General features: G+C 43.5%; 1 protein-coding gene across 1 annotated transcript in view; it reads left to right on the forward strand.

Annotated features, from left to right (window-relative positions):
- The first annotated feature begins 3146 nt into the window (after positions 1 to 3146).
- Positions 3147 to 14722, forward strand: part of LOC124612916 (tryptophan 5-hydroxylase 1) — a 270706-nt gene continuing 259130 nt past the window's right edge. Inside the window, exon 1 of the mRNA XM_047141405.1 lies at positions 3147 to 3264. Coding sequence (XP_046997361.1) covers positions 3163 to 3264 — 102 coding nt within the window. The 5' untranslated portion in view covers positions 3147 to 3162. The remainder of the gene's footprint in view (positions 3265 to 14722) is intronic.

Raw genomic sequence — 14722 nt, forward strand, 5'->3', positions numbered from 1 at the left:
TTCGGACGTGGAGGAGATACAGAGGGACAGGAATTGTCGATGACATGCCTCGCGCTGGCCGCCCAAGGGCTACTACTGCAGTGGATGACCACTACCTATGGATTACGTCTCGGAGGAACCCTGACGGCAACGCCACCATGTTGACTAATGCTTTTCGTTCAGCCACAGGACACCGTGTTACGACTGAAACCGTGCGCAATAGACTGCATGAAGCGTAGCTTCACTCCCGACGTCCATGGCGTTGTCCATTTTTTGCAACCAGCTCAGTTCAGAAGGGCCCAACAGCGTGCTGAATGGACGGCTCAGGATTGGCATCACGTTCTCTTCACCGATGAGTGTCGAATATGCGTTCAACCAGACAATCGTCGGACACATGTTTGGAGGCAACCGGGCCAGGCTGGACGCCTTAGACACACTGTCCACCAAGACTGTACGATACGTGAATTCCATCCTCCGACCGATAGTGCAACCATATCGGCAGCATACTGGCGAGGCATTCGTCTTCATGGACAACAATTCGCTCCCCCATCGTCAACATCTTTTGAATTACTTCCTTCAGTATAACGACATCGCTCGACTAGAGTGGCCAGCATGTTCTCCAGACATGAACCCCATCGAACACGCCTGGGATAGATTGAAAAGGGCTGTTTATAGACGACGTGACGCACCAACCACTCTGAGGGATCTACGCCGAATCGCCGTTGAGCAGTGGGACAATCTGGACCAAAGTGCCTTGGTGAACTAGTGGATGGTCTCACTCTATGCTGGTATAATATGCAATGTATGTTTTTCATGAGCAATAAAAAGGGCGAGAATGATGTTTATGTTGACCTCTGTTCCAATTTTTTGTACAGGTTCCGGAACTCTCGCAGCCATAATGATGCAAAACTTTTTTTATGTGTATATGATCACTTATGCAAGTAAGTTATTCGCCAAGCCATTGATTGACATTGTTGAATGTCATCCTGGGGGATACCGTGCCGAATTCTGTCCAATTGGTGCGTTAGATCGTCAAAATCCCCGAACTGGTTGTAGTGCCCTATCCATAATACTCCCAACGATCTCGGTTGGGAAGAGATCCGGCTACCTTGCTGGCCAAGGTGGGGACTGGCAAGCACGAAGAAAATCAGTAGATACTCTCGCCAAGTGTGGACTGGCACTATCTTGCTGAAATATAAGCCCAGGATGACTTGCTATGCAGAGTAACAAAACGGGGTGCAGAGTATCGCCGACGTATCGCTGTACTGTAAGGGTGCCATGAACAACAAGCAATGGGGTCATTCTATGAAAATTAAAGGCACCCCAGACCATTTTTCCTGGTTGTCAGGCAATATGGCAGGCAACAGTCAGGTTGGAATCCTACCGCTGTCCGGTTGTCTACGAGACACGTTTTCGGTCCGGGCTCTCATTGACTGGAGCAGAATTGTCTTTTAACTGAGTCCTGATGACTGGCGAAGAAAGCTATGGGATACTGACATGACTGTCGTCCGCCATACGGCCCGACAACCACGAGTAATGGTCCAAGGTGCCATTTCTTGACATAACAGGACGCCTTTGGTTGTCATCCGCGGCATACTTACATAACAGTGGTTCATCGCCGATGTTCTACGCCCCGTTTTGTTCTCCTTCATGCCAAACCATCCTGGTCTTACATTTCAGCAAGCTAATGTCCGCCCGCACACGGCAAAAGTTTCATCTGCTTGTCTTTGTCCTCGCGAAACCCTGTATTCTTGGTCACAAAGCTCCCCGGATCTCTCCCCAACTGAGAATATTTGGAGCATTATGGGCATCTCGGGAATTTGACGATCTAACGCGCTAACTGGACAGAATTTGCCGTGATATCCTTCAGGATGACATTCCATAGGTATATCAATCAGCACCAAGCCGAAAAACAGGTTGTACAAGGGGCAGAGGTGGACCAACGCGCCATTGACTAATTTGTGAAGCTCTTTGTCTTCAATAAATCATAGAATTTTTCTGAAATTGTAACCATTGACTGTCTTCAAAATGGTTCAAATGGCTCTGAGCACTATGGGACTTAACTTCTGAGGTCATCAGTCCCCTAGAACTTAGAATTACTTAAACCTAACTAACCTAAGGACATCATACACATCCAAGCCCGAGGCAGGATTCGAACCTGCAACCGTAGCGGTCGCGCGGTTCCAGACAGTAGCGCCTAGAACCGCTCGGCCACCCCGGCCGGCATTGATTGTCTGCTCATGTACATGTTCCGATTTCCATCCCATTCTGGTAGTTCCTTCGTGGTGTGACTTCTAGTTTTTACACTGGATTATTCTAGCTCAGTTCGCTTCGGTGCCTAGCCAGGTTAAAGCCAATGTTGCTGAGAGACATCAGCCCTGTGTACTGAATTTCGCACTTAACGGATTTAATCGTATTATACTGTGGACACACAATAATCAAACTTTTATGCGTTGCTATCCTACATGATGTTACACTTTTAATAAATTCCGTGTGGCTAGGGCCTCCCGTCGGGTAGACCGTTCGCCTGGTGCAAGTATTTAGAGTTGACGCCACTTTGGCGACTTGCATGTCGATGGGGATGAAATGATGATAGTAAGGACAATACCACACCCAGTCCCTGAGCGGAGTTAATCTCCGACCCAGCCGGGAATCGAACCGGGGCCGTTAGGTATGAGATTCCGTCGAGCTGACCACTCAGCTACCAGGGGCGGACACACTTTTAATAAGCGCCATTGATAAATGTGCGTATTACCGCAGGAAAAATTACGAAACTTTAATGCAGTCGTGGTTTAGAGCACGAAAAAGGTAATTAAAATCAAGAAGTTGAGAAGTATTTCGGGCGCCGTCTCCGCACTGGCAGTCAAAGATAGCGGCCGTCGTTGGTACTTTTGCGCTTACCAGAAGTGGCAGGAGGCTGCAAGAAAGTGAATGAATTAGCTATCGAACCGAGGGCCCGTCCATCCATTGAGTGAAGCGGCGGGAGATGAGAAGCAGCACACTTGCAATCCGCGAGAACAAAGCGGCCGCGTGGCGCCCGTAGTGGGGGTGAGTAGCGATGGCCGGGGGGGTTGAGGGGAGCGAGGGAGGCGGGCGGCGGCGGTTGCGGGGGCGGCGCGGCCGGCCTTTAAAGGCAGCCGCGCGGCGCGCCGGCGGCGCCAGTGCAGCGTCCGCCAGTCCGCCATGAGCGCCTCGGGCAAGGGTCTGCTGGGCCTGTGGCTGTACCGCTCCGCCGGCGGCCAGTGGGCGCTGAAGGAGGGTCCTCCCGTCACCGCGCGGTTACAGGTACTCCACTAGCGTCAGTAGCGCGCCTGACGTAGTCGACTCGTTTCCAAATCGTTTTGCTGTCGTCTCACTGTCAGTCAGATGGGCAACTGCCAAAAACCGAGCCAGTTTTAATAAACGTCAGCAATATATTTGAATAAAATCCTTTTTGACCTCAGTAGGCGTCATTTTAAAACTAAAACCGATATTTCGACTGTCTTTCCAGAGTTTCTCTTCTGGGCGACTAAATTCTATTTGGTCTCCCTGAAAATGACAGTGGAAAAAACGGTCGAAACGTCGGTATTAATAGCGGTATCAACATCAAAATGACGCAGCCTAAAGGACTAAGGGATTTTACGTAAATACATTTATACTGTTTACTTTAGTTCACTCACTTTAGTCTCCCTAGAGATGACTGCTGCAAAGCTGGTCGAAACGTATGCTTTAATAGCGGTTTCTTTCCAAAATTATTCGTCCTAATTCCCATAACAATTCTAGTGCAATTCATTTACACAGTTTAATAAAACTGACTCAGTTCAGTGCTCCTGAAGAAGACCGCTGCAAATACGGTTAGCGGTTAGCGGTTAGCGGTTTTTTGTTTCGAAACGACTCTGCCTAATATCTAAAGAAATCAAATTCATTTACATACTTTACTAAAATTAAATCACTTTAGTCTCCCTAAGGAGGATCGCTGTAAAGACGGTCGAAACGTCACTATTAGTACTGGTTTCTGTTTCAAAATAACTCACCCTAATGCCCCAAAGAATTTTATTCGAATACATTTACATCCTTAGTGAAACTGGATCAGTTTAGTCTCCCTGAAGAGCTCCGCTGCAAAAAATTTCCATTTTATTGTGGCAGGGAGCTACATCAAGCAGTTTCGAATTATTTCAGAATAAAAGCGGGCAGCGACAAGTTGAATAAACTTGTATTGGAATATGCCACGTCATTTAAAGCTGTAACCATTCTTAAAACCGAATTTTGACCTATTTCAGAATGAAAAGAGTCTTGGTTGCAAGGTTATTTAATGTCAATGACGCATTTCACACTTTTTGGGCACCATCAGATTGTGTAGAAATAGCCGGATATGAAACCTATCCGTCATAAAGCTATACAAAATCGACAATGTCACTGTTTCGTCCATTTTCCGTTTTGTGCGTCTTTATGAAGGATGGGTTACGTATCCAGGTACTTTGTACCATCTGATGATGCCCCAAAGGGTGAAACGCGTCGTTTAAATTAAATAACTTCACAACCAAGATTGTTTTTACTCTGAAATAGGTCGAAACCCGGTTTTAATAATGGTTATAGTTTCAAAATGACGCGACGGATTTTCCTAAAGATGTTTACTGAACTTGACACTGGACTCGCATTCGGAAGGACGACGGTTCAATCCCGCGTCCGGCCATCCTGATTTAGGTTTTCCGTGATTTCCCTAAATCTCTCCAGGCAAATGCCGGGATGGTTCCTTTGAAAGGGCACGGCCGACTTCCTTCCCCATCCTTCCCTAATACGATGAGACCGATGACCTCGCTGTTTGGTCTCTTCCCCCAAACAACCAATTTACTGAACTTGACACGGCTCATAAAACACATATCGCATTCATTTAACTGAAATTTTACTTACGAAGCCGGTTTTATAATTTTAGTAGATCTGAAACAATACAGTGAATCTATTTTGCAAGCTCATCTCCGTCGATGTCAATTCATTTAGTCCAATTTTCTTAAAAATTCAATTTTTACTCCTTCGACAAAGGAAGTTGCTCCGAACAGTAGCGTAATACTCATTTACAGCACAGAAAACTCTCACATCGAAAATTTCTTCCCTACAAACGTTATGGTGGTCCGTTGCAAAGTTAGATGAAAAGTCAGTTTTAATATCGGTTTTACTTTATAAACTTATGCGGCCTACTGCTCGAAAAAGTTGTTTCAAATTTTTACTGGCAGTGGGTGCTTTTAAGCTGGTAGAAATTTAATTTAATCGGACGGACTAGTACGGTAAAAATGCATCGTGATGTCCGCCGAAGTCAGTTCGGCTGGTCTAGTCATCATAAGCTCTTTTTCCCATTACGAAGAAATTTGCTCTCCAATTTCGGCTTATTAATCGTTTGCAGAACAAATAACACGTTACATTGAAAATTTATTCCTTCCATATTTTCCAATGGTGTAAAGTGTGAAGTTAGTGCTAGTAAGGACCTCCTTCGAAGCACAGGTGGTGTTGTTTTGCAATCTCAACGACTGATCTGTGCAAAGCCCAATTCTCGTGCTGCAATGATATTTCAGTTGTCTACACATGCGGCCTGATAACATTGCTTACTAGGAGCTGGTCACTGTTTTTTTTTATGGTCTTAAAGATGCCTAAGAAGTCGCCATCCCTCCACCCATCACAAACGACAAATTTACTTCTTCAATTTTTTTTTATGACCTTTCGCTTCCACCAGCGTATTTTTTACAATGCAGGTTTGTCTCTGGGATGCAAAAGTGAATCCACATTTCGTTTCAGCCATAGAACGACGACTTTCCCCGAATGTTGTTGATCAGTCGCACATTCAAATATCCAGAGCTTGATTCAAGATACCACAATTACTAAAATTTTCCGGTTTATTGAGTCTTACAGGTTTTCTAGATAAACTCAACGTTTCGTCACCGTTTGAGGAGGACGTCATGAGGTAGTGGCTACATCCAGTCAGCAGCAGGCCACAGTGTGCAGGTTACTCACCCCCCCCCCCCCCCTCGCTTTCCCCAGTCTCCTCACTAGTCACTCTTCCATAGAATATGTCCTCGGAGGCTGGGAAGGAAGTTGGATTTATCACGAAAATCCATTCCCTCACAGCTCAATAGTAATAGGTGAAAAAGGTGTGATATTTCTGGCTTGAAAAGTTATATTTTACAATTTAGGTCATTACCTATGGAGATAAGATGTTCGCTATGCGTACCACGACAACCACCTCTCTAACCTAAATTTAGTCTGTCAAGAAAGCATATTTTCAATGAAAATTTATTTATGACTTTTTGAAATAAAATGCTTACTATTCATATCACAAGAACAATCACACTAATCGAAATGTGATGACCTGTCACAAAAATATTATTTTCAATGAAAATTTGTTAAGAAGAAGGCTATAGTCCGGAGTCCGGAAAGCGTCAATTTCGTAACGCTTGTGCTGTCAAGCCTAATTTCACTATTTCAATAACAAACACAATTTAATAAAAATATTTATCCACGCACGAAAGCTGATCTCATCATTTTCCATGAAGCGTGCGATACCAATCAATTATATCGATTGCGCAACGAACAGTTAGTTGAGCAACGTAGATATTTCAGGGTTTAAACAATATAGCAACAGGAATTCCGATTATCAACAGTCACGACACTTAGCAGGTTTCCGGTATTTGATGTGCATTAATCAAACTTAGCAAATAGTGATTAACCTAGCCAGAATCTTCAATATTGTTGTCAATGGAGATCCATTAACTGAAGGAAAAGTTGCACCGTGCGTACCTCAAGGCATTGTGTTAATATCGTACTTATAAAATATCTTTCGGATAATATGTACTACTCAGTATCCGTGGACGTTCGCGTCGTTGGAAAATTAATACGACATGCAAGTAGTCATGCAATAGATTTATCGCTTAGTTTAATTTTAGATGCCGCTCATCTACATTTTCATGTGTACTACGGAAGCCACATTACGGGTTGAGGTGCGCGGTACTTTTTTGTGCCAATGACACTGCCCCCTATCCCGTTCCAATCGGCAAAGGTCCGCGGAAAGAACGTTCGTTGGGAAGCCTTCGCATAAACTCATGCCTGTCCCATTTTACCTTCGGGGTCTTTCCACGAGATACACGTGGAAGGTTCCAATATATCAGTGGACTCTTCTAGAGAAGTACTCTCTCGAAATTTTAGCATTAAATCACACAATGGTGCACGACGCCTCTCTTGAGTGTCTGCCACTGGAATTGGTTGAGCATCTCCATGACGCTTTCGCGTTTATCAGATGAACCAGTAACGAAAAGCGCCATTCTTCCCTCAGCGGCAAAATGTTCCTATCGGAGCACAAAAAAGGCGGATAAGTCCTTTTTAAAAAGCTGTGAGAAACGTGGAGTACCAGCTGTCTCGTTCTACCTTCCCTAACACCTTTAAAATTTTTCACAAAAATTCTGGCATGCGAACGTAGTCGCGCTCTGTTTAGCGTGCAGCTCACTCTTACTCCTACAAGCTCCCCTAACTGCACCTCGCTCACATTCATACGTCTGTGTAAGTTACTCACACGCATCCACACTCACTTGCCCATTTTCTCACTCAGTCATTCAGCCCAACTCAGTATCGTTATCTCTTTGTGTCTCTCTGTTTCCTGTCTCACAGCCACATTCTCCTTCGTCCTGTCCTACTGCTACTGTTTCCTCTTACTGTCACTGTCTCCCTCTTGCTCTTTTTTTTTTTTAATGCCACTACCTAATTCAGTCCTTCCAAATGCTGCTGTCTCTTCTCAGTGTCATAGATTATCTCTCATTATCACTGGCTCTCACCCACTTACACTTTCCCCTTCTTTTTATTACTCTCCTTCTGACGCTGTCTCCTTCGCTTTTTTTCTAGCACTGTTCTGTCATTATCAACTATATTCCACTGCCACTGTGCCCCTCGTTTTCTCTCACACTGTCACCATCTCCTTCGCTCTTTCTGTATAGCAACCACTGTCTACTACCTTCCACTAATACTCGTTTTTTACCACTGCCACTACCCCTTTGTCCGTCAGTATGAAAAAATGCGAATATGTTCCCAGGCTAAAATTTTTGAGAAAATTTTTAAAGGTGTCGAGAAAAAATGAGGCAGTTTCATTCGCCTTTTTTGTGCTCTGATACGAGTATTTTTCCGCTGGTTTTCTTATCTTCCCTCCCACAGCAGGTCACGTAACTCATATGAGAAGAACTTTATGTGTCAATAAAATTTTGTTGATTTACTTAAGTTGGATTGAAATAATGCAAAACTAAATTTACACTCCAGACCGGGTTTCAAATGCACAAAAAAATTTCATATGCTTTAGTACACAAAGAACCCCAGAACGCTTCTGATGATAAAGGAGACAATTTACAGCATATTTCTCCGTTCTGCATCACTATATAAACTACTTCTTCGCCTCACACCGGGTTTTATGTGCATATTTTACGTGTACAAGCAGGGTAACTTTGAACTTCTATATCTTGGAAACGGATAAAGATATCAGGAAAAGATGATATTAGATTGACGAGTAATAGTCGTGTATAGATTCAACAAATAATTTGTAGGCTACCTTCTTCGTGGGGTGACGACACTTCCTAAGGATTCTTCCAATGAATCTGTCGGGCATCTATGTTACCTGGAATTGGTTTAATGCTTGCGAGATCCCCCTCACCCTCCTCTGTCCCTCTCCTTCTCTCTCTTTCGATTGATACACTGAAGAGCCAAAGAAAGTGGTACACCTGACTAATGTCGTGTGGGACACCCGCGAGTACGCAGAAGTGCCGCAACTCGCCATGGCATGGACTCGACTCATGTCTGAAGTAGTGATGGTGGGAACTGACACCATGAATCCTACACGGCTGTCCACAAATCCGCAAGAGTACAAGGAGGTGGATATTTCTTCTGAACAGCGCGTTGCAAGGTATCCCAGATAAGCTCAATAATGTTTATGTCTGAGGAGTTTGGTGGCAGGTGGAAGTGTTCAAACTCCGAAGAGTGTTCCTAGAGCCACTCTATAGCAATTCTGGGCGTGGGGCGGGGGGGGGGGGGGTGTCTTATTGTCTTGCTGGAATTGCCCAAGTCCGCCGGAATGCACAATGGACACAAATGGATGCAAGTGATCAGACAAGATGCTTACATACGTGTCACCTGTCAGAGTCGCATCTAGACGTATCAGAGGTCCCATATCATTCCAACTGCATACGTCCACCATTTCAGAGCCTCCACCAGCTTGAACAATCCCCTGCTGACACGCAGGGTCCATGGATTCTTGAGGTTGTCTCCATAACCGTACACGTCCATCCACTCGATACAATTCGAAACGAGATTCCTCCGACCTGGAAACAAGTATCCAGTCATCAACAGTCCAATGTCGGTGTTGACGAGCCCAGCCGAGGCGTAAAGCTTTGTGCCTTGCAGTCATCAATGGTACACAAGTGGACGTTCGCCTCCGAAAGCCCATATCGACTACGTTTGTTGAATAGTTCGCACGCTGACACTTGTTGATGGCCCTGCATTGAAATCTGCGGCAATTTACAAAAGGGTTGCACTTCTGTCACGTTGACGGTTCTCTTCAGTTGTCGTTGGTCTTGTTCTTGCAGGATCTTTTTCCGGCCGCAGCGATGTCTTAGATTTGATGTTTTACCGGATTCCTGATATTCATGGTACACTCATGAAATGGTCGTACGGGAAAATGTCCGCTTCATCGCTACCTCGGAGATGCTGTGTCCCATAGCTCGTGCGCCGACTATAACAGATGTTCAAACTGTCATTGTAGCAGCAGTAACCGATCTGACAACTGCGCCAGACAATTGCTGCCATACATAGGCGTTTCCGACCGCAGCGCCGTATTCTGCCTGTTTTCATATCTCTGTCTTTCAATACGGACTCGTATACCAGTGTCTTCGGCACTTCAGTGTAAAATTAATTTTAAAAGTTCCGATCAAAAGAGCAGAGAGGCGGGTAAATCTAGAAACTAATAGAAATTTTGGCTCGAACAAATACCTAAGGGGTGATTAGAAGCGGTTCCACTTATCATTCTTTGGTCAACTTGGCTGTAGAGTAGTTAGATTTTTTCTGACTTCCCTAGTAATTGATCAGAAACACAAAATGTGGTACAATTTGCAAGTAAATAAAGCAGCATAGTTAATAAGTTGATGACTGAAATCGAACAACTTTTATTTTAATCTATAAAACTGAATTCATTTACGATTAGCGGTCTCAAAATGAAAGAAATAAAATAAAAGCAGTTTTGACATGAACAATTCGTCAGCAAGTTCATATGCGCGTGTAGTAAAGCTAGCAGTAGATCTGTTCACACAGCGAACTCCTGTACAAAGCAATAATCAAACATGAGCTCTCAGTTTCAAAGTCCGAACTTCATGAAAATCGGAAATTTAAGTTTATTAAATGATTGTGTAGTCAGTGAAAATAGGCAATAAAATTGTCCATTAATAACCATTTAACTTACTGGCAGATCAGAACTGTGTGGCGGACCAGGACTCGAAACTGCGGCCTTTACCTTTCGCAGGTAAGTGTTCTACCGACAGAGCTATCGAAGCATGAATCACGACTCTCCTTCACAGCTTTACTTTCGCCAGTACGTCATCTCCTACACTTCACAGAAGTTCTCGTGCATACCTTGCAGGAATAGCATTCCTGGAAGAAGGAATATTGCGGGGACATGGCTTAGCCACAGCGTGGGGATTATGTTCAGAATGGATTTTCGCTTTGCAGTGGAGTCTGCGCTGTTATGAGACTTACTGGCAGATTAAAAGTGCTCCCAGATTCGAATCATGGTCCGGCACTCAGCTTTAATCTGCCAGGAAGTTCCATATCATATATGAACGCGCATTCAGCTGCAGAGTGAAAATTCATTCTGAAAAAAAATAAAAACTATCTGTTTAGTTTCTCATTAAGCTACCAATTCGCTGGCTTTTAGCTCGCAGTTTAAACAGGCTTTATTTAGTTCACTGCAGCGCGTCGCGACACACCGAGAAACGTAATGCTTCAGCTCGCTAACACCCAACGAAAGGTAAATTTCTCGCAGTATCCGAACAGCTATCACCTTCGAATGATGAATTAAGATAAAGGCTCAAACATAGCGTAAAATTTAAGTCTTTCAATTCGGCAACGCAGCACAAAATCCCTCTCCAGCGCTGCCTATTGACGAACTTTTAGCCGAGACTGCAACCACAACTGACAAAGAGATCACGGCAAGTGCCATAAACCGATTTCGTAAGAACTTCGTTTAATAGATGAAGGGTCAAAGTAAGCAAACACATGTGACTACGTAGGCTTTCCCGGCGTAATAAGTCTTGAAAGTCTTTGCGGGTTTGCTGCCGGATCCTAAAATCAACTTAAGCAAACACATGTTTCGGCTTGTCCGTAGATACTCGACAGTTTCTGAGAAAACGACGCACAAAGTTCTCGAAACATTTTAGATGCCTTTTATGGCACTTGAGTATAACTGGCGCGTTGGTAGCTGGGTAGCATGGCAGTTTCTCATTTTTGTGCTCCATGTTCGGAACCCGACTACCGTTCTTTTTTTCGTTTATTTACCTATCTCCACAGAAGGTTAGTAGATAAACGTTTCTTATGAAAGTAGGGGATACATGAGTCTTATAAAGATTGTAAAATTGCAACTAGGTTTCACAATAGGTGTCACACATTTATTACATAATATATGTATGTATGGTCCTTTGCTGTCTGTTCGCTTTGAGAACTAATTCAAGAACTATTTGTCTCCTTACTGATTCCATCAAGATGGCGAAATCAGCTGGGTAGATTGAATACAAGACCCTCCTTGCTGGATTTCAGAAAGACGGGTATACTTGCTGACCTATTGAAAGTCTCTCTTCCGGAAACAGTACCCAACACCGCCATTATTACTGACAAGATACACAAGAGGAATTTTACTGGAAACAATTTCAAAATTTTCTCATTCATTTATTGCTTTACACATTCGTGTACAAAAGCAATAATCGGGTTTCGAACACGGGGCGTAAAATTGTGAATTCGCGGGGCTAGCTACAGTGTCATCACTGCCACAGAGCTAATCAGCTGCTAAAAAAACACATAAATTGCATCCAAAAGCTTGACCGTCGTTTTCTCAGAAACGGTCGAGTATCTATGGATAAGTAAACACGTGTTCGCTTATTTTGACCCCCCTTCCACTGTGTGAAGTTTCTGGGAAATCGGGTTATGGAATTTGCTGTGTTCTTGTCGTGAGTCACAAAAGACCCCACAGCACTGGCGTGCTTTGCATCGTTGATTTCACACTGCCAAGATTGTTTCAAGGAAGCTGCTCTTACGGTACATAGGAAAATCCTTTAAAAATAGACTGTTCAAATAAATTTAGTATTGCTATTAAACACATTGAATACCGAAAATTCACTAAGGCAGGAAAAGGGTAAAGCAAGTTCCTACACTATGCTGACTTCATAATAGACGATACTGTGGAGGATTGGATATTCTGGCTTAATTTGACTAAATGTAAAATTATTTTTTGTTTTTAAGCTTAAAACTATTTACTGGATTAAAGCTTAGCGCTCGCAGGTTACAGTTGAAGCAAGTCTATTTCATCTACCAACTCGTTAATTTGTTAAGGAAATTAGGGTAAATGACAATTATTAATACCGCTGTAAACTGCGTAGTTTTTGGCATATAAAAACTTCCAAAACGGCGATTGACTCGTCGCATTGACGCGCTCAGCTTGGTATCTTTGGAATCAACGTAGCGTTATTGGATGGTGTTGCGCGAAATGTTCATGATTTCTACGTAGACATATTTTATTTCAGTGATCATTCTCGCCATAACACCCGTTTCGTTCTGTGCATGCGTGTGTGACGTGTAACGGCTGTAGGGAGATCCACCATGTGCTGACTGACTCTCGCAACTTGCTGTTTACCTGGTAGCCAGAAGCTGTGCTTGAGCTGTGTCGCTTATGCTATCACCACCCCTTCCTTGGATCTGCTCTATTTCCTCTGTCAGTCCTATCTAATATGGATCCCTTAATGACGAGCACTGTTCATTGTCTAATGAGTGTTTCGTAACCCAATTTCTTTCTTGGCGGATTACATTTTCTGAGCAATCTTCCAATGAATATCAGTCTTGGGTCTGTCTCACTTGCGATTAATTTTGTGTGGTCGTTCTGTTTCAGATCGTACCGTACGCATATTCTTAGATATTTAATGGAAGTAACTGCTTCCAGTGATGGTTCTGCAGTTGTGTAATTATACGATAAAGGGTCTTTCTGTCTGTGTATTCGCAATACCATACATCTGTTTACGCCTAGTGTCGATTGCCACCTCCAGCACCAAGCGTCGATCCTTTGCAGGTACTTCTGCGTTTCACTACAATTTTCTAGCACTGCGACTTCACTGTATACAACAGTATAATTCGCGAAAAGCCTCATGGAAATTCCGACGTTATTCACTAGGTCAGTTACGTATATAGTGAAAAGTAATGATCCTCTAACATTTTCTGAGGATATATCGAAGTTAATTTTACGTCTGACGATTTCTCTCCTTTGAGAAAGACATTTTGTGTTTCTTTTGCTAGAAACTCTTCAATCCAACCACACAGTTGGTCTCATATTCCGTACTCTCCTACTTCGTTCATTAGGCGGCATTGTGGAACTGTATCGAATGCCTTCCGGAAGTGAAGGAATACGGCATCTACCCGAGTGCCTGTATGTACTGCTTTCTGTGTCCGTGGACAGACAGACCGAGCTGTGTTTCACGCGGCCATTTGTTTTCGTAACTCGTATTGGTCCCTACAGAGAAGATTTTCGGCCTCCAAAAACGTACAATTTCAAAATTCTACTACTGACAGAAGTCAGAAATATAGCCCCATATTTCCGCGCGTCTGTTCGACGACGATTATTGGAAACAGGGTTCTTGAAAACGGATATTACCTGTGCTTTTTTTCCAATCATCAGGAACACTTCGCTCCGCCAGTGACTTGCGATACACCACTGCTAGAAGAGGGACAAGTTCTTTCGCATACTCTGTGCTGAAACGTATTGGTATCTCGTCAGATCCAGTGACCTTCCCTCTGTTCGGCGATTTCAGTTACTTCTCTCTACCGTGGACATTTATTTCGATATCAGTCGTTTCGTTGTTTGTGCGACGATTTAAAGCAGGCACTACAGTGCGATCGTCCCCTGTGAACCAGTTTCGGAAAAAGACGTTTTGTATTTCGGCATTTTCTCTGTCGCCCTCCGTTTCGATGTCATTATGCTCACGAGTGTCTAGACTAAAGACTTCCATTTGTTTACTGATTTAACATCAGAACAAAACTTCTTCGGATTTTAAGTCGAGTAGGTAGACAGAATTCGTCGAACGCTTCATTTATGTCTCTCCTCACTTTAATTTTGCCTTCGTTAAATTTTTGATTGTCTGTAAGGCTTTGAATACGTGTAAATTTGCTTTCGTACCAGTTTTCTAACATGGCTGTTGAATCACGAAGAGTATTTTAAACCACTCATAATTTTTCTCGGCACGTACTTGTATAAAGTGTATTGTACGATGATCTTGATATTCGTGCATTGATACTCGACGTTGTTAGTACTGGAGAAGAAATTTTCGTGGTGACTGCTCAGGTTATCAGAAATCTGTTTGTTGTCGCTCTTGCTAAAACAGAAAGAACTTGCTTCCTTTCTTTGTATTCCTAGTTACAGCTGTATTCAGTGATGCTGTAACGGTCTTATGACCACTTATTCCTTTCTTTACGCTAAGTCGAAAAGTTCCGGTCTGTT

This window comes from Schistocerca americana, chromosome 4 (genome assembly GCF_021461395.2).
Source record: "Schistocerca americana isolate TAMUIC-IGC-003095 chromosome 4, iqSchAmer2.1, whole genome shotgun sequence".
Taxonomy (NCBI): Eukaryota; Metazoa; Arthropoda; class Insecta; order Orthoptera; family Acrididae; genus Schistocerca; species Schistocerca americana.